The 23,751-nt window shown below is 36.4% G+C and overlaps 1 protein-coding gene across 1 annotated transcript; it reads right to left on the bottom strand.

Annotated features, from left to right (window-relative positions):
* Nucleotides 1–8,979: 8,979 nt before the first annotated feature.
* On the bottom strand, nucleotides 8,980–21,980 carry slc7a9 (solute carrier family 7 member 9). The gene is made up of 13 exons (XM_028013848.1): nucleotides 21,823–21,980; nucleotides 19,723–19,829; nucleotides 16,675–16,822; nucleotides 14,977–15,219; nucleotides 14,625–14,750; nucleotides 14,413–14,512; nucleotides 13,682–13,726; nucleotides 13,381–13,504; nucleotides 13,074–13,177; nucleotides 12,830–12,926; nucleotides 12,494–12,643; nucleotides 10,959–11,133; nucleotides 8,980–10,799 (listed from the first exon to the last, which is right to left on the bottom strand). The coding sequence occupies exons 2-13, from the start codon at nucleotides 19,825–19,827 to the stop codon at nucleotides 10,738–10,740; spliced, it is 1,479 nt and encodes a 492-aa protein (XP_027869649.1). The 5' UTR covers nucleotides 19,828–19,829; nucleotides 21,823–21,980; the 3' UTR covers nucleotides 8,980–10,737.
* Nucleotides 21,981–23,751: the final 1,771 nt, after the last annotated feature.

The raw sequence follows: 23,751 nt of genomic DNA on the forward strand, positions 1-23,751 counted from the left end.
AGATCAGAGCTCATCAGTCTCAGTAGCAGTAAGTGAGAACCATTTGAACCAGCCCTCTTAGTTTTCTGTCTAAATGAAATGGTACTGTCATCCATCTGTGTATCCTCTGTAGTGGGAACACTTGCTTGTCACAGTACATAATGTTCTACTTCTTTATATTATCAAATCAGCTTTCTGGAGGAAATCCACTTCAGTTATACAAAACCTTGCAACAAGGAACTAAAGTGCTTCAGCTTAATGGAAATGTTATCCTAAAAACATTGTTCTCATATTTTTTGAGGCCATAGATGGCTCACCTGTTTGTCTTGACATTTGTTTGTATTGACAAATCTACTGATTTATCTTTGTTGACTGATGTTAAAGATTCTAACGTAATTGCTAAATTCATTTTTACAACTGAATATCCAAACTAGGGCAATACCGTTTAATCTGTACTTGCAATAGTGATTCTTGTTTAAATTGCACCATGTGCAAGCCCCTCCTTCTTTTATATTCACCATATTTGGCTGAATAGAAATAAAAATGAAGTAATTATTTTTGAAGTTAAAGAGGAATGATTAAGATTCATTTCACAGCTTTTGCTACTGCAGCTAGAAACAACTGACCAGTCCCAAAATCTGGGAATAGTGATGGACTCAGACCTGAACCTCCAAAGACACATAAGGGCAATTGCAAACTCAGCCTTCTAGGATTCAAGGATTAATGTCCCAACAAAATCTTGAGAAACTCATCTATGTGTTTATCTTAAAAAACAGAGCCTTGAACAACAGACCTGAAAATACATTTTGGTCTAAGAGGTGGTGTAAGTCATCTAAGTACTTAGGCAAATACTGTAGATCATGAGACACACAAACGTTTCTTGTTGCTAATGAGATTCAGTGTCCTGTCTTGTTTACATACCAGTGGTTTTTGGTAATGTCTGTTTAGCTTGGAGCTATAGAAACATGGTGGTCACAAACACCCATGGTGCTGTTTATGCCAAGAAAAAGAGCATCTGTAAATTTTGTTTTTCACCTCAAAATGACTTTCCGAAGAAAGCAGCACTTAACTTTGCAGCCGGGAGATTTGGATTCCCCTCAGCAAGACCTGCCAGGAAGTAGCTTCTGTCTGCTGGGACAGTGAAGTGGGCCCTGGGTGGAATGAAGATAGATAGCTGATAGTTCATTAGTTAGCTAGACACAGGGAGGGCTGTACCGCAGAGGATTTCAGAGCCGTTTTTTCAGTGTCATTATGAGCTTTTATTTTAGCACAGGTTGACTCTGTTGCTCAGTAGAAGCAAACTTTTAAAGTGTTTGCCAGTGATATTCATACACCTACAGTATATTTCCACCTTCTCATAATTATAACGTAGGTATTTGGTACCATAAACAGATTTTTGTGGCAGTTCAGAGAGCAAACATGACCACAGCAAACTCCAGTTTTGACTCACGCAGAAAAAAGTGGTTGTTGCTTCTCTCTATAGCTTGAGTCCAGCCTCAGGCTACTGTGTCCCCTAGAGATTTAAAGAACTCTACTTCAAAGACAGATCCCCTCTCCTCATGTATTGAATACCCTCTTCCTCTTTCCCTGCAATAAACACAAGAACTTAAGGAATTAATTAGACACTGGATCAAACATGGGTTGGAAAATCCAGTGAGCAGAAATTGCTGGAGGGAGGTAAGAGGGGACCATGCGTATGAAACTTGGGGCCTTGAAAATGCAATAAAACTGTTCTTGATACAACTGTTTCGGGTAACAGATTTTTCAAATATTATGTACTCCTGCTCGTTTTATCAACTACATTTAATTTATAACGTCAGGGCATCCCAATCAATATCTTACACCTCACAGCCTTAACATAGCCAGTGTGATGTCTTCATCTATATGTACAGTGGAAATCAGAGCCTGTACGGATCATACTGATTATCCCACTACTCTTATATTAGCCCGTGTGTCGATGGAGAAAGCTGATTCATAGCTTCTACAGCGAGAAAACGGCTCTTGGCAACATGAGAGGGATGGATTGTATTGGAAATCCATGCACACGCTGGTCTATAAATTCAAGTCTTTGTTATCTTTTAGTGCCATCCCCAGATAGGCGGGGTTCCTGGTATTTGCAGGAGGACAAGCAGCATCTCAAAGTGTGTTCAGAAAACAGGATCTCGTTGTTCAATCAACTGTAAAAACAGCAATATTGATTTGAGTAAGGAGGCTGTCCAAAGCTGGGATATTAGTGACTTCACATCATATCAAGCAATGATGTGTATTGATGGCTGAATTTTAGGGACATTTAACAATAAATATGTACTGCGCCCTATTGAGGGAGCACAGTGGCGCTGATAAACTGCTATCAACCTAAATTGCTAATGCTCATAACCTCAGTCTTTCATATTATTCCTGGTAATAACACTTGACAATGCAGAGTCATTCTGCCAGTGTAAGTGGATTGATTTTGCTTTTTGTTGATTGAGTTCAGCCAAATTACACAAAGTGCTGTTTTTATTTTTTATTCTTATAAAAAAAACAGCATTTTATTTTATTTCATTTTTCATTGAGCTGCACAAAAGCTCAATGACAGATGAGGGAAACCATTCTTGACAAGGAGGTGAGAGATCATAACTTGGCTGTGAAGCAGTACTGGCTGGAGGCAATGTTTAGAAATACATACAGGCCAGGATAAACATCAGAAAGCACACAGTGGGGCAGCCAGCATTCATTCAACCCCCCGTTTCACTAATGTTCCCTTTTCATTCTTCTTATTGTTTTCCCTTCCCCACAGCTGGTTGAAATAATGTAAAAGACACTGGAATTATTTCTGTTTATACTCTAATTCGTAATGAACAAAAATTACATTTGAGTCTCTTCAAGGCTCCATTCTTGGGCTACTTTTATTTACCACCTGGATTCTAATCCAAATGCAGCTCATTCAAGATGTTGCTTCCAGAGATTAACCGGAGAATTGATCATTTTTATTTTTACATTACACTAATCACTCCTTGTAATAAGATAACTTTTAAAATAGTGATATTAGTTTATAAGACAACAAATGATCTTGGCGCCTAAATGCATGTACACTCCCCAGGTTATAACAAACCTGCTCACTCAGTTTTCTCAGGACCAGAAGCAAACAAACCACTTAGTGTCCACACTCTTGAGCTCTGTAACAAATTCCATGTCAAAATAGGACTAAGAATAGTACGGTTTACTGTACCTCTTTCTTATGTGTCAGATATTATTTCAGAAAATAATTGTTTGAATGGAGTTATTGTTATTACAACATATGTTTCTTTTTATTTGATGTTTCATTAGTCACTACTTTATTTATTTATTATTCTTTATTAGAATTTTATTTACCTTTGTTCCTTTATTCCATCTTAAAGCACTTTAAATTATATTATGAATGACTGATGCTATACAATAAAGATCTAATAAAGAAAGTAGGTGAAAATTAGATTATTACTTCACTTTTATTATGCCTAAGTATCTTTGGTTTTATGCGATGCTTAAATTTTGCTATTACAGTTACAATGTATTTCTGGTTCCAAATTTAAATTTCTCAAATTATGTTTTTTTGTCTTATTCAAACGCACATTGAATTACTCAGTGAATGACTGTTGCTATACAAATAAACTTGCCTTATCTTTATTGGAGACACTTTTTTTTCAATGTTCGAGGCGCATCTACAGTTTTCTTTTTTCTGTCAGATTCACATATGAACCATAACGCGCATCACACACACCAAAGGTTCAACCTCCCACTGTGTGCAGATAGTGCAGTGAAGCTACCCGTACATCGTGCAAGGAAGCCAGCACATAACCATCCTCCCCACAATCTCACTATCGACTGATCAAAGAGCCGCCAAACAGCCAGAAACTACAGCTGGTTCAGAAAGCAGTGCATGCACAGCAATACAATTAGCAGAGCTTCTTTCCATGTTGAATTTTAACTCCCGACCCCTGACATTTTCACTCACACACGCGGTTGTGGAACGTGTGCATGCAAACTGGAGTAATCTACAACCAAGTGTGCAAATTCTTCTGCTTGTTTTTAGTATGCACACATGTAAGGTGTGATTAAATGCAATTTCTGCTGAGTGATCATTTTTGATGGTAAAATTCTCCTATATGAGTTGAACAATTAAAGTGTGCAAGGAGCTCCAACCGGGCAGAACAGGAGAGTGCAGAAAGAGAAAGATCAAAGTGGAGGGGAAAGTGAAAAGCAGCGGAAGACATGAGGACTGAGAATGGAAGATGATGCGTGAGAAATACTATAGAAGGCAGCAGCTGAAACGGTCTGCAAGTAAAGAGATGTTCAAATTGGTTCTGTCTGTACTGATCTATGACACAATGATTACTATAGCGTGGTCTGATTTTTGTTTGGAGTTGATCACTGATACAGCTAAATATTTTGTGCCTGTATGTTGAACTGGGCCATGTTGGCAAGGATTAATATTGCTCTTAAAAGCTTTTATGGGCAGACACAAGATGGAGAAAAACCAGGAGTAAAAAAAGAGGAGAGATTATAGTGTTTGTTAAGAACAGATGGTGTAATCCTGAACACATTCCTGAGAAGAAGCCTCCATGCACCCTGGGTATTGAGTTGTTAGCTGAGTTTCTGTCCATGGTGTTACCTTCAGCTGCAAGATGTGAGGTTATCACCCTAGAAACTGATCTAGAAAATCTGATTTCTACAACAGCTGCTTGCCTAGGATCAAGGATTGCCTCAAAGTCAAAGCTTGATTAGATATGGGACTTTTTGTCAACAGACATCACAACTGATTTTGGATGTGTGCAACTGAATTATTCTATTTATATGATCTATACAAATTAATTAATTTGACTAAATATAACAAACTGGATAAGTTTTTCTTATAGGTGCCTTGAGATTATTTTTTACATTCTACATAGATATCCTGCAATTTCTATTCATGCTCACTATAATTTTACTGCAGCACAACATTTTCCCTTTGGATTTAAGGCACTATCCAATTCTACTCAAATCTCACATCTTGGACTAAGAAGAGGTGCTAAAAGACATTCTTTTCTTATAAATAAAATGTACAAAACCTCAAAAACTTGTAAGATGTTGTGTGTTAACGTTAAGCTTTAGAGTTTGAGACACAGTTCTGAAAAGCATGCTTTGTACAAAAACTGCACTGAAACTCATTAAAAGAACATTGTAAAACATGGTAGTGGCAGCAATATTCTGTTGAACTACTTTTCCTTACATGATACTAAACTTCCTTACGAAGTGTAAGACATGTATGAATCCAAATATCAATCAGTTGTGACATGAAACTTTCAGTTGCCTGTTAGAAAGCTGAAAATGAAGAGGAATTGTATTTTTTTTTTTTTACAGTGAGTCCAACCACAGCAAGTCAACAACAAAAATACTTTATGAAATGAAAATTTACATTTTAGAATAGCTGAGCCAGAGTCCACAACTAAATTTAGCATAAAACCAACAATGTATCCCAAAGTAACCTGTGGAAAAGAAAAAGTCCTTAAAAGTAATAACAAATAATGGCGAGTCAAGATGTGGGATCCTAACAGACTCCAATCAAAGAAAGATAAAAGTTTAAAATGTGGTTTATTAAGTATTAATTTAAGGATGTGAAATATTTTCACATGGATTACTTTTTTATTGATTGGTCTCTCCTTCGAGTATATTTCTCTACTACCCAGTTAGATAGCACAGGATAAATGTCAAAATGTATGCGGAAAAAGCTTTCACCTTAATTTATCAGTGCCTCATTTTTTGCATCACAGAAGTATATCATTTCAACAGGGAGCCGCTCTATTAACACAATTCACCTTGTGCTTCGGTTGTAGCTCAAACGAAATGTAGCAATTCCAGGAAGAAAATCAGCAAATAGCATAATTTAGGGTGGAAAGAGGGGAGAGTCACAAATTATCATGCAGAAAAAAGCAATCAAACAAAATGATTAACGTGACATTTCTAAGGAACGGTCGTTTGAAACTTTATAATAAAGAGAAAGAACCCTTTTTTCATAACTATCATAACATTAAAGTCAATGAAAGGATATTTCTGGGAGCTGTGCCATGAAGAGGCAATCCACAAATTTAGAAGAGCTGAACCCTGGACTGTGAAAGGATAATCAACCTCAAGAAATGGTTGGGTCCCCTTCCTGCTGTTTCTTATTGAAGTGTGCCCTCCAGTGGAAGAAAGCATAAAAGCTGACAAAACCGTCTCCTTTGCTGAATATATGAGTGACAAGGAAGTGGGAAACATTTCCTTTTTAAAAAGAAAAGTATTGAAACCTTTTATGAAAAGTAGAGATGTTGCAGCAGCAACATGCCTTAATTTTGGCATGTCACGTTTTGCACCTTACAATGTTTTTATATATTTGTATAAAAGAAGAATCCCCCACCTTAAGAACTCCTCAGATAAAAACAACTGTAACACCTGCCGTCAATTTCTTTCTTGATGAATAAAATAAAACAAACACAACAGGAAGTGGTAACCATTTTAATAAAGCAGAATAAAGTGGAAGTCAGGAAGTAAACTCAGAAATTCAAGTCCCAAACCTGAAAAGAAGCGAAAATCATCATCCCAATGGTCTGGTGCAGCTTGGAGGGTAGAAGTATTATTTTAGAAAATATGTAAACAATCAGAACAATCACAGGTTTCATTTGTAGCATAGGTTCATTAGGGATGCATTATAATGTAGTTTTTGGAAAGGTCGCTGAATGATTGCGAGCCTCTAATCCAAATGCTAATTTAGTAACCAAATGCAAAAGTGCAGTAATGTCATGATAATGACATGCAGATGAGAGCTCATCAGAACTGCTAACCATTAATGAAGTGATATTTGAGCGTATTGTGTGCGTCGGTTTGAGTATGTGGCCATGCCGTCAGTGCTGCATGCATATCTACATAATGTGTGCATAAAGAGTGCTCATCCGCAGCAGAATATTTACCATATTAATGTTCAATCAGTCTGCCACCGTAGCAACGCACAATTTGATTGTGAACCAGTACTCTTTTTTTTTTTTTTTTTTTTTTTTTTTTTGAAAGTTTGAAAACTTAGATTTTCACTTTGAGTAGCTGGGGGTGCGGGAGTAAAGAATTAGTGTTAGCATGTTAGCACTATGTGCCTAATGCATGTGAGTCAACTGTGATCAAACATCAGGATCTATTTTAATTCAGTATTTAGAAAATGTCTCCTATCTAATGACAGAAATACAACATTAGGGCAATAGTGAAAACCAGAATTCACAGTAAAAACAGCAGTGGAAAGCAGTCACATTTTTAAGAGTATTCTTGCCTCTGCTATACCTAAGATGTATAGTCATAATTCTTTCATAATTTTCTCATAAGTGAAAGTTGTGACTCACTCTGTGATGAAGGGGAATGCAACTTGTTGGGTGTTTTCTCATTCTGTGGCCCCCGTGTACTTAAAAGACTAAGAATCAAATATAAAGGTACCATTCACATTCACTTAATATTTACAGCGTGATGAGGGGCCTGATGTCTACCTCCAGATGTAAACAGGCAAGATTCAGGGTGCAATTTGAACAAGTTTCCAGTCAATCACAGATCCAAACAATACAAACAACATGATCACATTCAAATATGAGGGCAATTTAGACTCACTAATTGACCCAAAATGGAGGAGGACACTACAGAGGTGAAAACTGCAGATATTTGACTGCAGAGGATAAAATGGTGTATAACTAAACAGAAAAAGATGGTGAAGTTTGTTGAGCCTCCATACAATAACAATACAATAACATCTTGTGAATTTATCTGTTAAAAGATGCATGACTGGGCCAGAAGATATAATTTTTTGTACCTATGAAAGTCGAGTAATTAAAACAGATTTTACTGGTGCTGCATATTTCTGTGATTCAAAGTTGAATATGAAGTCATAACATGTCAACAAAGATTTGCACGCACTTATTCTGTTGGCTGAAGTGTCTGACAATGTCAAAGCTATAAATCCCAATTCATTTACAGCTCATCTATTTAGTAGGCGTTAATTTATGACTTGGAACTGAGACGTAAACTACTTCATCTCACATCCAACACCAGCCACAGCAGCAGCACCGCAAATGATGCCTCATTTTGTCAAGTGCACTTTGCAATTTGTGAAGATACTGCTCACATACCAAACAGAACCGTAATTCGAATTGGCTCCTTGGGTGAGGATTACTGGTGAGGAATTATTCTGTTTTTACAACAACAAATAAGGTGCTTGACTACTCTTGTAACGCAATACAGCACTAAACATTCACACTGGAAAGGAGGAAGAGAGGTTTGGCTCCCCTCATAAGCATCAACAGCACTTGAAGAGCCAGCTCATTATAAATTCTGCCCCCCTGCCTCTTTTAGTTGTTACTAAAATGAAAAATGTTATTTCTTACAGCCTCGGTTTGAAAATCCATAAAAGAATGACGAAACAGAATGTAACTGCTCAACTTTAAATGATGAAAAACATTTTCAAATGCAACCTTAAATTTGTCAAACTGAAATATGCAATATTATGTTACTGTACAGACTTGAATCACAAGCAAGACTTCGGCAGCTCATCTCGGAACTGTGAAAACTTAAATCGATTCCTCTTTCCACACTAAACCACCACATAACCTAAAAAATACGAGCCTACACAAACAGCATGTTGCTCCTGCTGGCAGCGACGATCTTATTTGTCAAAAGCAGTGATTGTCAAAAGCTGTGATAATCACAGCCTTTGACTGGTAAAATCCCAGAACTGGTTTTGGAAAACCCTCCAGGTTAAACTTGAACATTTTTACTTGTGAGTTTGTGTCTGAATGCCACTAGAGGGCAATAAAGGAGCAATCAATTATCCAGAGGGGTCTGGGATCAATCATCTTTGTTTACCTGCCTGTCACCAGGTTATGCCCAACTGTAAATGTTATCATGTGCAACTAATGTCATATTAAAACACTGCAATAATTAAAAAATAAATATACAACTAAATTAAAACAACAGATGTAGTTTTTAATTTTTATGTCTTCTGTAGAAAACGTAGAAAAACCAGTAATCCACATAAATCTCTCTATATATTTAGTGCTGACGTTATATACACATGAAACATAAACTGACAACTAAAACCACCGTTCTGACTAAGTAGTACGTCTGATATATTAGTATTACACTGACACCGCATGGACATCCTTAACAACAACCTGCTCTTACCTGAAAATATAACGACAAATGCCTCATCGTACTTGCATCACAGTCTACAGTAATTTACCTAATGTGTTATCATTTTAAATATTTTTGCTAAGGGACCCTGCAAAAGCATACACACCCCTGGATCTTTTCACATAATGTCAACAGCTACAAAGTTTAATTTATTTTATTGGAATTTGCAGTGACAATTTTTCTTTTTATTATTTATTGAACAATTTAGATGAACACACTTGACGGTTTTCCTCCACTGAAATAAGACTCAAGATATTTTGTTTAAGCAATGTCTCTGAGCCGTTCTTCAACGTACAGAATGTGAATCATGTATATGCAACAAACTTTATTTTTCAAGTACAAAAGTGTTACTTGTGCTTAGTTTACATGGTTTTTTCATTATTAAAACTCTCAAGGGAAATAACCATATGTTATATAAGCTACATCTACTGGCTTTGTGTTTTTGGCAGATGTTACAGTGGCTGTTAATTATGTCCTGTGTGCAGTATGGTAACTGAACTTCCACTTGACTAAACTGAAAATAACTTGCACTTCATTATTCATGCCTCCTACATCTACAAAATCAAATCATTAAATTATTAGGATAAAAAACATACATTACACATTGTCTCACAGTTTTCCTATATATCTAAATTGGCAATCAACTGATTTATTTCAATCAATTAAACATTTGTGAAGTTTAAAAAAGTAGCAGCTTAATATTTGTGTTTGAAGAGATTAAAACTTTAATAAACAGCGAGTAGCACAATACTCTCAGTCTAGAGACAATATAACTTAACAGTAATGAAAGTTTTACAAAATGCACTTTTAAAGATAAAATCTGATAACTCAATTTAAACTGGCGAATAAGAGAGAAAAAACCTCTTGTAGCAATGATGCTGAAGCCCTCATGTGCCTCATTTCTAAATGCATTTTAACAAATTAAATCATGTCCCTTTACGGAAGAATTTAGCAGCTATTTTTCATTCTGGTTTTGAATTCAGGTAGCAAATGTCAAAGTGAGTGTTTAATGCAAGTGATGTTTACTTCCACACATAAATAAAAAAAAATTTCTATCCTAAAATCTATCACACAGAGAGAGATATGTCGGTATGAAGCATAAAGACCATTTCTGAACTATGCCTGATATTTTCAGGCTATCCTGTTTCACAAGTTCATGAACAACAACGCAGTCAATTTTTATTAGAAAACTGGCAATAGGTATGTTTTTTTCTGCATCAGTGCAAAGTTGCAGAATCAAAATCTGTGGTGAGAAACCGAGGTGGACGCATACTCTTCCACTGTTCAATGCAGCACATCCATGACTTACGACTGCAACACTCTGGTCTAGTCACCTATTTCTATCATCCCTAACCTTCTATTGTATGACATGCAATGATAACCTCATAAATTATTAAAAATCATGATTTTAAAGATCAACTCATTCTCCCTAACTTAGGGATAGCTTTTCAAACACAATATGTTCGTGTTTTGACAGTGATCGTTTACGAGCACCAGATCTTCTCCTGATAAAGCCCCAAATGCAGCAGGAGATCTCAAGAATTCAGCTGAACAGGTTGTCCCTTCCTATTCGGTTTTCTCTGCTGGAACTACCTCCATTAGCAGCTGGAGATGCATGGTGATGGGCCCTGTGGAGGGAAGAAGATCAAGTGTAATATCAGCTAAACATCACTAAACACTTTTATCTACCTGGTGTTTGCCTTTTCTAATGAGATTTCTCAATTAATCTCTATATACAGGTGAATTGAATCTGCTGAACATACTGTTAGCTGAGAGAGGAAACGTACTCATGATTTTGCGTGCCCAGTTTGCCTTCTTGTAGACCAATGGGAAGTAAAGGATGAGTCCACTGAAGATGAAGATGGTGCAGTAAAGGTACTCCCACTCAGGCTTATCGATAATTGGGGCCAAGACAAGGTAGCAGGACACCAAGGTTACGATGCCAGCGATGACAATTGGCACCTTTAGTATGTAGCAAAAACAGAGGTTATTTTAAAAATTTGTACTGAAAAGTTTTATTTAAATATATATATATATAACACCCACCTTCCATATACACACAAACACACACCCCTACACCCAATCTCACTTGTCTGGTGTGTTCCTTGGTCTTTATGACGATGCTTATTCTCAGTAGCATCATGAAGACAACAAATATCTGATCTGTCCAAAATGCAATTGTTTTATACAAAGATTAAATTACCCCCAGTCTGACTAATTTATTTACTAGGTTCCTTCTGAAGACAATTGATTCCAACAGATTTTATTTAGGGATACAAGAATAAAGGGTGCTGTTTAAATTCACACACATGTTCCACTTTTTCTTTATTTCTAAAACATGTATCCTTTTCCTTTCTTAATTATTTTATGCTTTAGACTGGCCAACACTTAAAAATCTCAATAACATCTACTGGTGTCAAAGCTTTGAACGTTGCAAAGCTTCGTAACATAAAGTTGTGGAGAAGTTGCAGATGCAGAGATCCCCAGTTAAGGTGGGAGATCTCTGTCCTCCCTAAAAAATTGTCCTTTATGGAAAAATACCAAGCTATTAGTGGAACAAAATTATAAGTCAGTTACTAGGTTACCATAAGCATAGTTGTGAAAAGAACAGCAAAACAAGTGAAATAAACTATTTGATATATAGAGAAAATCCTTGAACACATCATCAGCACCATGATAAATGGTAGCTAAATAATGTTGAGGCCATAATTTTCATCAAAGACTGGTCGGAGGTGATATTGGGTTGACTAGAGCTAAATACAGCCTGATAGGTGCGCCAAAATATTGGAGAACAGAGCAGAGGTTAACCTTCAACACAACAATCCCAAATGTGTAATGACGTTGAGATGGAATAATATTCACGTACGAGAATGGCTTAACATAAGTGTAATTTGTGGCAATACCCGAAGATGAATATTTACTCTTCATCTAATCTTACTGAGTTTAGGGAGTCTTTATATATATATATATATATATATATATATATATATATATATATATATATATATATATAGTCTATATATGTGCAAAACTGATTCTGACATACAATATTGACTCACTGGATGCTGAAAACATATATATAGTATATGCCACAATTTTCTAATCGTTTGTAGGAAAAATGGTAGTCAAATATTGGTATCTGCTCTTTCTGCGGATCTATTACCCATAATCTTGATAAAATGTGTTGAAATGTGTGATAAAATTGGAAAACGTCCATTGCATTAATACTTTTGGTTGACACTTTTTATCACTCGACACTTTTAAGTGTGTTTGTAAAGTAAAACATACTTAAATCTGTTGAAAGGTTTTCAGAAAGCCTCACCTTCACAGGCCTGTCGAGATCTTTCCGGGTGAAACGCATAACAATTAGAGCCAGAGTTGTCAGACCATAGAAGGCCCACTGAGCAAAACTGAAGTAGTTTATCAGAGTGTTGATGTCTGCAGGCATAATGTAGAATATTGCCAAAATACCCTAGAATATAAAGCAAGAAAATAGTAAAATTACTTGTTGATTTAAATAACAAAGTGAGCAAAGTCTTTGCAAAAAGAATTTTTAGCTATTTTGAGTTTATAGGTTAATATTAAAAAAAATAAGTAAGGTGATCCTTTGGAATCATGTTCAACATGGGAACACAAACAATAAATATTTTAGACTTACATTAAATAAGAGAGCAGGTAAAGGAGTGTAGCGTTTCAAACTAATATAGGATAAGATTTTCACCATGTGACCCTCTCGACCAGCTACATAGGACAATCTGGGGGAGAAAAAAAATCTAATGTGAGCTGATAATAAATAATACAGTTGACACTGTTCTACTTTTCACTCCACGTATAAAAATTACTTTACTAAGCATAAGATATGCACAATCAGAAATAAAATTAAATGAATGTGTTTGTTTTACCTGCCAGCAGTGAAGCAGCTTCCATTTGCAGAACCAAAAGTTGAGAAGGCCACAAACAGAGGAACTATCCAAGCCACAGGGTAAAGGACTCTGTCCCCAAAGGTCTATGGAGACAGAAAAAAAGTCCCTCAGGAGTTAATCTGAAGATCTAAAACCGTGGAGTATCAAACATTCTGTGTTTGAAATGGTCATTAGCTCATTTTAGAAAGCTCTCATTAAAGCCTTTTAATATGTATGCCATGCTGATAAGTCGTACAAGTTTTTTTTAAGTTGTGCAGCTCTTTGGTTTATGGATAATTGTCCTTACCACTGCAACAGCTGAAGACGACAGCAGTTCAGAGGGCGTCATAACAGTAAAGTAAGCTATGTTGACAAACACATAGCACACAGTCACCAAAGGGATTCCAATGACGATGGCCAGAGGCAAATTTCTGTAGTAAATTGAGAGGAAAAAAATATTAGAAGGGACTTTACACTGGTTAATATTCAAATTTCTCAAGATCTTGATTCATACACAAAAGTATGCTGACCAGTTTCCGAAATAAATATTATGCAAGCATTTTACTAGAAATTTCTTGAGCAAGAGATCATGAAGGTAAATATTTTACCTGTATGGGTTTTTTAGCTCTTCAGTGATGAAATTCAGTTGATTCCTGGCAAAATATTTGGAAAAAATAAGTTTTAATTACTGAATAAAAAAATAATATATTTGATTTATTGACAACCTGACTAACTAATAAGATTGCATCTATTTATTGTTAAGAGATTATTATCAACAGCATCTTCAATGCATAGTTCTCATGTAACGTCACACTTCCAGGAACTTTGCAGCTGACAGCCATCTTGGAAGGTATCCATAACTCCCTATCATGACAGTTGCTATGGAGTTGCTATGACAACAATAAACACGCAACCTTTTCTGTCTCATATGGGTCAGTCCCAACAGCAGTGATTTTGTTGTATCGTTCTCTTGCAAATTGGTAAAGACTGTCAATACGATTTCTTTTTGTTGGTCTAGAAGCCACGGTTCATTTATGCTTTGCGTTGTGCTTGCCTACCAAGATGGCAGATCACTTCCGGTGCAGACAGGCGGCAACTATGTACATAGAAAATGGATTTCTGAACAACCTCAGTTTCTGAAAAGGTTTAAAAGGTTCTGAGTTAATGGCATAACTAATGCCTAAGCCTTCCTCAATTTTACAAAGTTGTCCTTCTCACTAATTTCTGATCAGTTATGTGATAAACAATGGGACTGAATGACACAGATTATTTTTTGCATATTAATATAGTTTAATCAAGAAACTAAATCTGCTGCAAAGTAGAAAATGTCAATTATTACCATCCATCATAAGCCCAAAGTCCGTTATAAAAAGCAAGTCCAATTGCTCCAAAAGACGTGGCTGAGCCTTCAAATGCATTTGACACGTTCTCTGTTTTTCCTGCATTCAAAAATATAAAACATAAAACTGAGATTTCATAGTTACTTCATCAAATGAGAAGTACTTTCAGTTAAACTGAAATGAGAAGAGTAATCAGAGTAAAAGGGCCGACCTTGAGCCATCAGAACGATGCCAGCCACCACAATGATGATGATGATAATAAGTTTGGCCCCAGTAAAAAAGTTCTGCACATAGCTTGCTAGTTTGACGCTCAAACAGTTGACACCAGTGATTATGACTGTAACGAAACAAAGAAACAAGAAAAAAATCAATGACAAAAAATAAGTTTTATCTTCATAAGCAGCATCATTAGAAGATGAGCTGCTGTTTTATCTATTTTGAGCATATTTTGGTTACGCTTCACATGGACGTCTGAACGGGTTAATTAAATATGGATGAAATTATCTGTGACATCAACAAGATCCAAATTTATTGTTCTGTCTTTTTTTGTTTGTGTTACTTACTTATTGCAGCTGCGGACAGGCACTTGATAACCACAAGAGGAGGGGTGCAGTCAGGGTAAAAAGGAGCAGAGGCATATTCTGCAAAGCTAAGAGTGATGATGGCAAATGAAGAAGGTTTCAGCACCATAACAGTGGTCCAAGAGTAAAGGTAGGCAACAACGGATCCAAAGGCCTCCATTAAATAGGAGTACTCTGCCCCTGATTTGGTGATCATAGTACCAAGTTCAGCATAGCAAAGGGCTCCTGAGTGGCCAAACCCAAAAAGACAAAAAGAACGAAAAGGTTTGTAAAACACAGTAATAAAAAAGTAACTTGAAAAAGACTATGTTAATGTTTTTTGTTTAGAGCAATAATCATCCAAGTTAAAATTGACCAATAACTTCAGTTTCATTTGGCAAAGAAGCTGCATTTCTGTTTGTTAGTGATGATTATCCAGCTGCTTTCCCATTTTTTTTTTTTTATGTTGCACACATACACATTAACATTTACCACCCTGACATTGAAGGACAATGTCCTGGGCTTTATTCTGGAAGCTTATACTCAAGATTCATAATTTTCCATGAAGGATTAGATTTTATAATTGTCATAAAACAATCACAGGTAAAAAAATAGTGTCGTTAAAAAATAAAAACCAAATGACTCGGTGGTTTAACTGATGTATAATTGTATAATTTTATGTGAGGGTTATATGCTGCTGCACCTCTAAAGCAACAGGACGGCAATACATTACATTTATACAAACATAATAAAAAGTTAAGTAGCACTGTAAAACTTTATTAAATGTTTTACCAAGCTTCCCTTTGGAATTACTATATTTAACCATGAGGTTTTTAAAATGAAATCATCAAAAAGATAAAGTAAGATGGCTAGATTTTAAAAGCTAAATATTTAATGGCATAAACTGGATTCTCTGCAGGAAAAAGACCATACGGTTTTTTTGCATGTTTTGCAGGACTTTACATGTCCTGAATAACTGTAAAGACATAAAACTGGGCTCTAAATGTCCTCATCTAAAAATATTTAACATGTAACAGAAAAGTACTCAGCTTTCTTGGCGACATCTTCATCTGCAATCAGAAAGTTTAAGACTTTTTTTTTTTTTCAAAAATGATAGAAAATAAGCAGGTTTGCAAACAAGAGATTGAGGAAATGTGGAGGTTAGAGGAGATGTATTTCAACTTTTGTGTCCCATAATATTAGTAAAATCTCTTTAGGTTCTTTATTTGTGGTTTATGATTTTATGATTTCTTCTGATCAAAAAGAGTGCCGCTTGTCAAACCAAGAAGTCAAAAAGAGTCCACAAGCCTCTGGCTTTAATAGGCTTGGTCAAGGTCAGTGCCTGGGCATTTCTGGCTCCATAACTCTGCTACAAAGTCATAAATTGTTATCATTCGTTATCACATTTTTGGTGAGGAAAACAGTGACTGTAGCACCATGGCCACGTTCTAAAATGCATTTTCTAACCGAATCCTTTCATCTCTGAGTAGTTGTAGCTCATCTGAGACACACTGAGGAATCAAACAATGTTTTATACTGTGACTCTACAAAGTTTGCACGACCTTCTTAAACAGTTTTTGAGACTTAGAAATTGAGATTGTGATAAATAATTTCTAATCCTTTTCAATCATTGTTGTGGTTACATGTATATAGTGCATGTAACCAAAAAAAAAAAACTAAGGAAAAACATAATGCTCTCACCCATAGTGGCTAATACTCCACAGGCAGCCCAGATGAGGAGACAGGGACCCACAGCTCCTGAGTACAGCAACACTGATTTAGGAGAAATGAAGATCCCTGAGCCAATCATTGTTCCCACAATCAGGGAAATGCCACTCAGCAAACCAATCTGTTCAAACACAGAGGGAAAAAAAGTTAGTCACTCAGAGGCTTTTTCAGCAACTTAGTTTAAATACATAGCCTGATTCTTTGGAAGCTGCAGTGTTTGCATGTCCCACTTCATGACTTTCTTTAAGTATTTAAACAGATCATTATATTGTTGTTTCACAGTAAACACGTGAAATGCCTCCTGACTGATCTACACCAATAATTTGAATTATCACATTACGATAAAGTGTCATCAAGATCAGAACAACTGATCATGTTTTCCCGAGTGTCACTGCATTGCCTGAACACTATACCAAAGACAAAGAGACCCCACCTTTGAAAAGTACTTGTGAGGTCAGACACTGATGATGGACAAAAAGACTTGGCTCACAATCTCTGCTTTAAAAGCGTTTCTCAACTGGCAAGACTCACTCTAACCAGTTCATGTCTGGTTCGGTTCAACCTCAGTAATGAGTGTCTTCATTACAAGCTGCTCCTCACTATGTGTTCATGAATATGGGAATGTGGACAGCTGGTAAGCAGCAGTTGTGGTCGAATCTCTGCTGATGTTTGCAGTGACACTCAGCAAAGGAGAACCTTGAGGTTGTGGTTGTGATTCATTTTGTCCTATAAAAATTTATTGCTGGACCAAATATAATGATAAAAATTCTGATCAGCTGATTATCATCATCATCATCATCATCATCTTTATTAAAGAAACAAGCATATATTATTTCGTTATACATATAAATATATTTATATTCTGCCACTTTATTTTTTTTTAAACATGCAACCTTTTGGATTTAGATAATTCAGTCAGAAGATGTAAACCAATATCCACACATGAACTTTACTTAAAGAAATTCCAAACAAAAAATAAAATGACATCACACCAAACATAACCTTTTATGCAGTTCTGGTGTTTTACACCGTTGGTGAAAACTGTAGCTCCGACAGAACGCTGCGAGGAACCGCAATGTTTCTCCTCTTCATTGCTGCCTGCTCTTCAGAGAGACCTGCAGCGTGTGAGGCTGTGAGATCACGGTCACTCTGCTCCAACAGTTTACGTATGTGTTCCTGGCTGCTCAATATTAAAGTCATGATTATGCTCCTCCACACTGAGCAGCTCTCTGACAGCAGACGGCATGTTTGCTAAACTATAGCAGATAAACTATACAGCTAAACAACTAGTAAATGTGGAGTTTCCAGTGATGTAAATCAAGGACCAATCAATGAATGCAGTCTGCTGTCAATCAATTCCCCTCCATGAAATACACAGCTTGGCGCTGCTGGTGCTATCCATGAAGTTGCTTGTGTGCAGCTGGTGTGCAGTCATCCTGAAACAATAAGTGTCCATTCCCAGAAAATTGGAAGTATGATATTGTCCAAAATGTTTTTGGTATGCCAAATGATAAAAAATTATTTCCTAGCTCCTTGCAGCCTTATAACATAATTACCTCTGCACCAAATTTTACACTTGACTCAGGTGTGACTCAAGTACCTTTTTTGTGGCATCTGCCAAACACAGACTAATATTGAATTGTCTGAGACAGGCAAAACTCATCTCTTCAAGCAACACATGTACTTTTCTCCACTGCATCCAACTCTTTGAATTGCACTTGGTTTGAAAACAGCTGTTCAGTCATGGAAACCCACTTCAAAAACTCTTTACTTGAGTTGGTCTCAAGGTCACATAAAGTTTGAAGGTATCTATGGGTTCTGCAGACGGTTAGGAAACCTCTATGCACTATGCCCCACCTCTGAGAAGTGAACTGGCCCAACGGCCGACTGTGGGATATTTAGTTTCAAGGTCACTTCACAACTGGACTTATTGCAATGGTGACATCCTATCATGGTATTAGGCCGATCTGCATGACTAGATGCTGAACTCTATACACCCACCACCTATCCCCAAGGCAACAAAGTGTCTCATTAACATTTGCATAAGAAGAGAAGTAAAACCATCAGGTGTCAGTCTAAAGTCAGTAACAAAAATCTGATTTATCTCATATTGGCAATAAAGTTTGTGAAAGCTTATACCTATCCTCACACATTTTTTCCCTAAAATCCTACAATAACATACTAAACAGCTACTTGCTTTTCTCTTTATGCCAGTGGATCAATTTGACCTGCAGAATACAGGGACTATTAAATCAAGCATGATCTCTTGTCTGTTCCTTATCTGTTAAAACCTGCCATCCTTCCAGTTATCATGTCATATCAGTATTGCATGCAACTGCAGTGATTATGAGTGAAAGTAAATAAAGTGAAGTAAAGGTTTATAAAGATAATACAGGGGCTATTTGACACTCCCAGAGGATTGATTGCAAATATAATAGTAGTGATTTTGTTGTTTTTGTGAGTCTTTTCATTTTTCAAAAAGATTTTTTTCAATTTTTGCTGTCATGAAGAGGGTTTTAAAAAGTATACATTGTGCTTTGTTCAAATGTAGGTAGACTTCAGAATGTCAGCCACAAGCGCTGAGTCATCGTGTTGGACCCAAAAGGGGGAAATAGCTATACACAAGCTCAGTTGCCTTTATCTTTGTGTACTTTAACTCTTTCTGTATGTTACTTTCTGCTGAAGAATGTTTGGTTTGTAATATACCAGGAAGTTATGTTTGTAAAACATTCCTCTTAGTTTGACTTTGTTCACATATCAGCTCCTCTGCATATATTCTTTTCCAACAACAAGCAGTACATTCAAACAATAATTTCCCCACAATATATCTCAGGACTGTGAGAGTTTAGAGAGCCTGGAGCTGATTGTTGCGGGGTTAATTTGCAGAGACACTTGCTGCAGCACCGCCTGGTACGCAGCTCTTGCTCCCCCCTTACTGCACAAAGGTACATATGATGGGATTCTATGGTGTGAACATTTATTCAGCCTTTTTCTCAGAACACTGCTTGAACCAATACTCACATCTTGTTGAAGCATTGTTGCTTTCTCAGGTCGCTTTTTCTCCAAGGGGCCATCATTGTCTGTGGGGCCATTTTCTGAAGCTTTACTGATGCTGCCTGTTTCCATTTCTGTGAAAAAAACACACAAGCGGCTTAAAGACTGCAAAGATTGACATTAGGTCAGACTAAATCGTTCAGAGTTTGTGTCAGTTATGCTACAGTAAATGCCAGCATAGTGATAAATTTGGGGTTTTTAGGTAGTTTTTATATTATTCTGGAAGTCAGCACATAGTTTAGTGATCGAGTCTGACTTAAAACAGGAAAGGTTTTGTCTGACTTAATGAAAGTGTGTCACATAAATAGTTTTGTGTGTTTGGAGGTTAATATCTCTTTCCACTTTAACAGCAGTCATGTTGACAGTTACTCAACTAGTATACATGTTTATTGCCACTTGAGTCACAAAGCAAGATAAGGTTTACAGGAAATTATGCTCCCTCCCAACCAGTAAACTCTTTTTATTAACTAATGAGAGCATCATCCAAAAAACACGTGCAAAAAAAGAAGGAAAACAACTTCTTTTTTTTCTAAATCATGTTTATTTTTAAGGAAAAGTATCAACTCAAAGAGAAAGCTTTTTAATTTTAGCTGTTAGTTATTCTTTGATAGTTTTGTCCTAAATTTGTTTCCTATAAAAAGAAGCTGGAATGCAACATTTTAGCTTCTTGATCAAAGTCATTCTATGTCTACTAAAGGTGCTGCAGTTTAAATTTCTGAGTTGTTTTTGTTGTGTTTTGTTTTGTCCAGCAATTTGCTTTTGATTATTGGTGGTAAAGTTGTGCACAGGCAGTCAGATTGGAATGAGGTCACAACATTTATGATTGAGTGTGTAAAAAACCTAACATGAAGAGTTAGAGTCAGATACACACAAAGGCGTGTTTGTCTTTCTTTTCTAGGTGAGTTGGAAATGTGTTAAACTATATGACTTTGCTGTTGGGTAATGCAGTTAGGTTATATACAGGGTAAAAAAGGAATAAAATGTCTTGAAGAACAAAGAAGCATATTTAGAATATATATTATTAAATCATCAATATGACATTTCAATTTGAGAAATAATGACCATTTTGTAGAACTAACTCCAAACACATTCCCTGTGTTTGTTTACTGATATATTTAGCCGTCAGTTTTTTATAGGATCAGAACATGACATAGTTTGTTTTGCAAATATTAAGTAAAAAAAAAAAAATTTATCAAAACTAGGAATGTTTTTCCAAAAGCTGATTATTTAAAAATTGTTCATCTTTTTGAGATTCTAGAATTTGACTACTACAAACAACATATCAGACACTTGGGATGGTTTTTTAAACCTATGTTCAAAAACTGACTCCAAGTCGAGTGTGAGCTTTGATGCATTAATATATGCAACAAGTTAATCTTAACTTAAATAAGTTATCTAGATTTTGTAATTACAGAAAAGATTAACTTCTAGATATAAAGTAAATATTTACACATGTTTTTAAAACCAGATTGAGTCACAAACTTTGGAAGAGCCACAGGGTACATTACACAGGGTACACATTATCTCACCATCCGAGATAATGTGTAACTTAACTGTGTGTTAATATATAATCAAACAAGTGTTCTACAGCTACAGAAGTAAAAAAAGAAAACATCAAGTATTCCATTTTTGATGTCCTATCTGATAAATCATGTTAACTGTTTCATCCATCCATCCATCCATTTTCCGATCACCCTTGTCCCTAATGGGGTCGGGAGGGTTGCTGGTGCCCATCTCCAGCTACGTTCCGGGCGAGAGGCGGGGTACACCCTGGACAGGTCGCCAGTCTGTCGCAGGGCAACACAGAGACATACAGGACAAACAACCATGCACACACACACTCACACCTAGGGAGAATTTAGAGAAACCAATTGACCTGACAGTCATGTTTTTGGACTGTGGGAGGAAGCCGGAGTACCCGGAGAGAACCCACGCATGCACAGGGAGAACATGCAAACTCCATGCAGAAAGACCCTGGCCGGGAATCGAACCCAGGACCTTCTTGCTGCAAGGCAACAGTGCTACCAACTGCGCCACTGTGCAGCCCGTGTTAACTGTTTCACTTACTTGTAATTTGAAACCTCTTTATTTAGAGTCCATAAATGTCCACCACAGCTTCTTCAAAAACCTGGGGCCAGTGATGAGACGAAAGAGATGATGCTTAGCCAAGTTAGGAGAAGAACAGCAGGAAAGTCTGACCTGGGAGAAAACCTGAGGCTCCATGAGTCTGAACACACTCCCCTGGGGGAGGTTCTTAAATCTGATTGGCCATCCTGGAAAGCCATGAGCTGAAAGAGGGAATGGTTCACAGCCACAGTAGAAATACATGAGTTATAGAAATGCACTGGTAAGAGCTGAAATGAAAGCATCCAAAGGCAAACAAAAGACAAACCTGTGTATAGTCGGCTGTTTAGAGCAATGGTGCATGCATATCCCTTATAACAGAATGTTGTGGAGGAAAAAAAAGTTTAAAAAGAGAAGAAAAACTTTTAATTTTCTGACTAAATGGACATTAATTCTGCAGAAACAACTCCATGCATGCATTGTATTTTAACTATATGTTGAGGTAGCTGTTGCTGACAGAGCTCATGTTCTGCTACATGGAGCTACAATTTCAAGTTAGAACATTTTTCTTTTTTACTCTGAAAACCTTAAAACACTTCCTTCCATTTCAGCTTAAATAACCAGACCTCTTCACAATGCCTCTTTGATAAAGACATATGATACCACTGAAGTTGTGTGCTTGCACATTTGTGTGTGTGTGTGTGTATCTGTTGCATTGCCTTTCCTCGCTGGCCAGGTTTTGTACTGTTTTTTTTTTTTCTTTTACTACTTAGAGCTCCATGGTAGTCAGAGAATTTGACCCTGCAATACCATAATTATTTCTTTACTGAGCTGTTTTGTTTTTTCTCAAGGCAGCTCATTACATCTCCTTGACTTAAGATTTGTCTGGCTTTTTCTTCCCCCAAACAGTTCATTGTACATGAGAGACATAGAACATAACATAATAGTACAGTTCACGCAAACACAGTTGGAAAAGGTTTAGTCTTCCTGCATTCTACTTCTTAATACAATAAATGTTTTTAATCTTTCCACGGAATTGGCAAACTTGTTTTTTTTCCTGCTTTTTTGCATAAGGATTGTAAGAGAATTTGAACAGTTGCCTCACAGGCAACTGTAATCTTCTAGCACAAGAACACACTGACATATAAACTCAGTAACCCCATGAAGAACCAGAACAATATGACCAAATCTCAGACACATTCAGGGAGGCTGAGAATCTGACTGAGATTGTTCTCGGCAACAAAATGCTGTCCTAATAGTATTATTTAAGATTTTTTTTTTCCCACTACAAAATGTATTTATTCTTGAAATCTAATCTAATGGTTATATTTGTAATCTAATCACTTAGATTAGAAAGTCAAAGGCCATTTTCTAATCTAAAGTGAATGTGAACTTTCACTTAGATTAGACCACACATGCTAAAATTGTTTTGTAATTTATTGAAAAACGGTTTTTAATTCAATAAATCATATTTGCAATATGAATGAAAATGATTTTAGAATTTCAATTATTATGTCATTTTTAGGAACTAATTTTATCTATTCCATTTGCATGTTTCTTTGTTTCTTTCTATCTCTATTTAAATACACTCTCTACACCATCCTGCCACCAAACTGGAACCACGTTGCTTTCATACCTGTCTTAATTCACTGTGACGTATATTTCATGAAGTGTAGACCCTTCCTGAGGAATACATTGACATGGTAGCATTACACAGTTGCTGATGTCTTCACTGCACATCCATCCAATGCAAGTTTATCATTTCACCAAGATACTTTATTGTATTCAGACTTTTACCTATGGGGTACTTGCTGTTGAAACGAAAATATCTAAAGACAATGTATTAAAAGAAAGAAAAAAAAGTCTTGTGGGCGCCCCATTTTATAGAAATATTCCTGCAGGTCTATAAGGCCTCCGGCCCATAGGTGGCGA

The sequence above is a fragment of the Xiphophorus couchianus genome, chromosome 4 (genome assembly GCF_001444195.1).
Source record: "Xiphophorus couchianus chromosome 4, X_couchianus-1.0, whole genome shotgun sequence".
In the NCBI taxonomy this organism is placed as follows: domain Eukaryota; kingdom Metazoa; phylum Chordata; class Actinopteri; order Cyprinodontiformes; family Poeciliidae; genus Xiphophorus; species Xiphophorus couchianus.

Excerpts from the sequence above, each read along its gene's own strand:
- slc7a9 (XM_028013848.1), bottom strand. The coding sequence starts at position 19,827 with ATGGAAACAGGCAGCATCAGTAAAGCTTCAGAAAATGGCCCCACAGAC. Across the intron at positions 13,505-13,681 it reads GAGCTAAAAAACCCATACAG|AAATTTGCCTCTGGCCATCG; the intron begins GTAAAATATTTA and ends AATTTACTACAG. Across the intron at positions 13,178-13,380 it reads CGTCTTCAGCTGTTGCAGTG|ACCTTTGGGGACAGAGTCCT; the intron begins GTAAGGACAATT and ends CTGTCTCCATAG.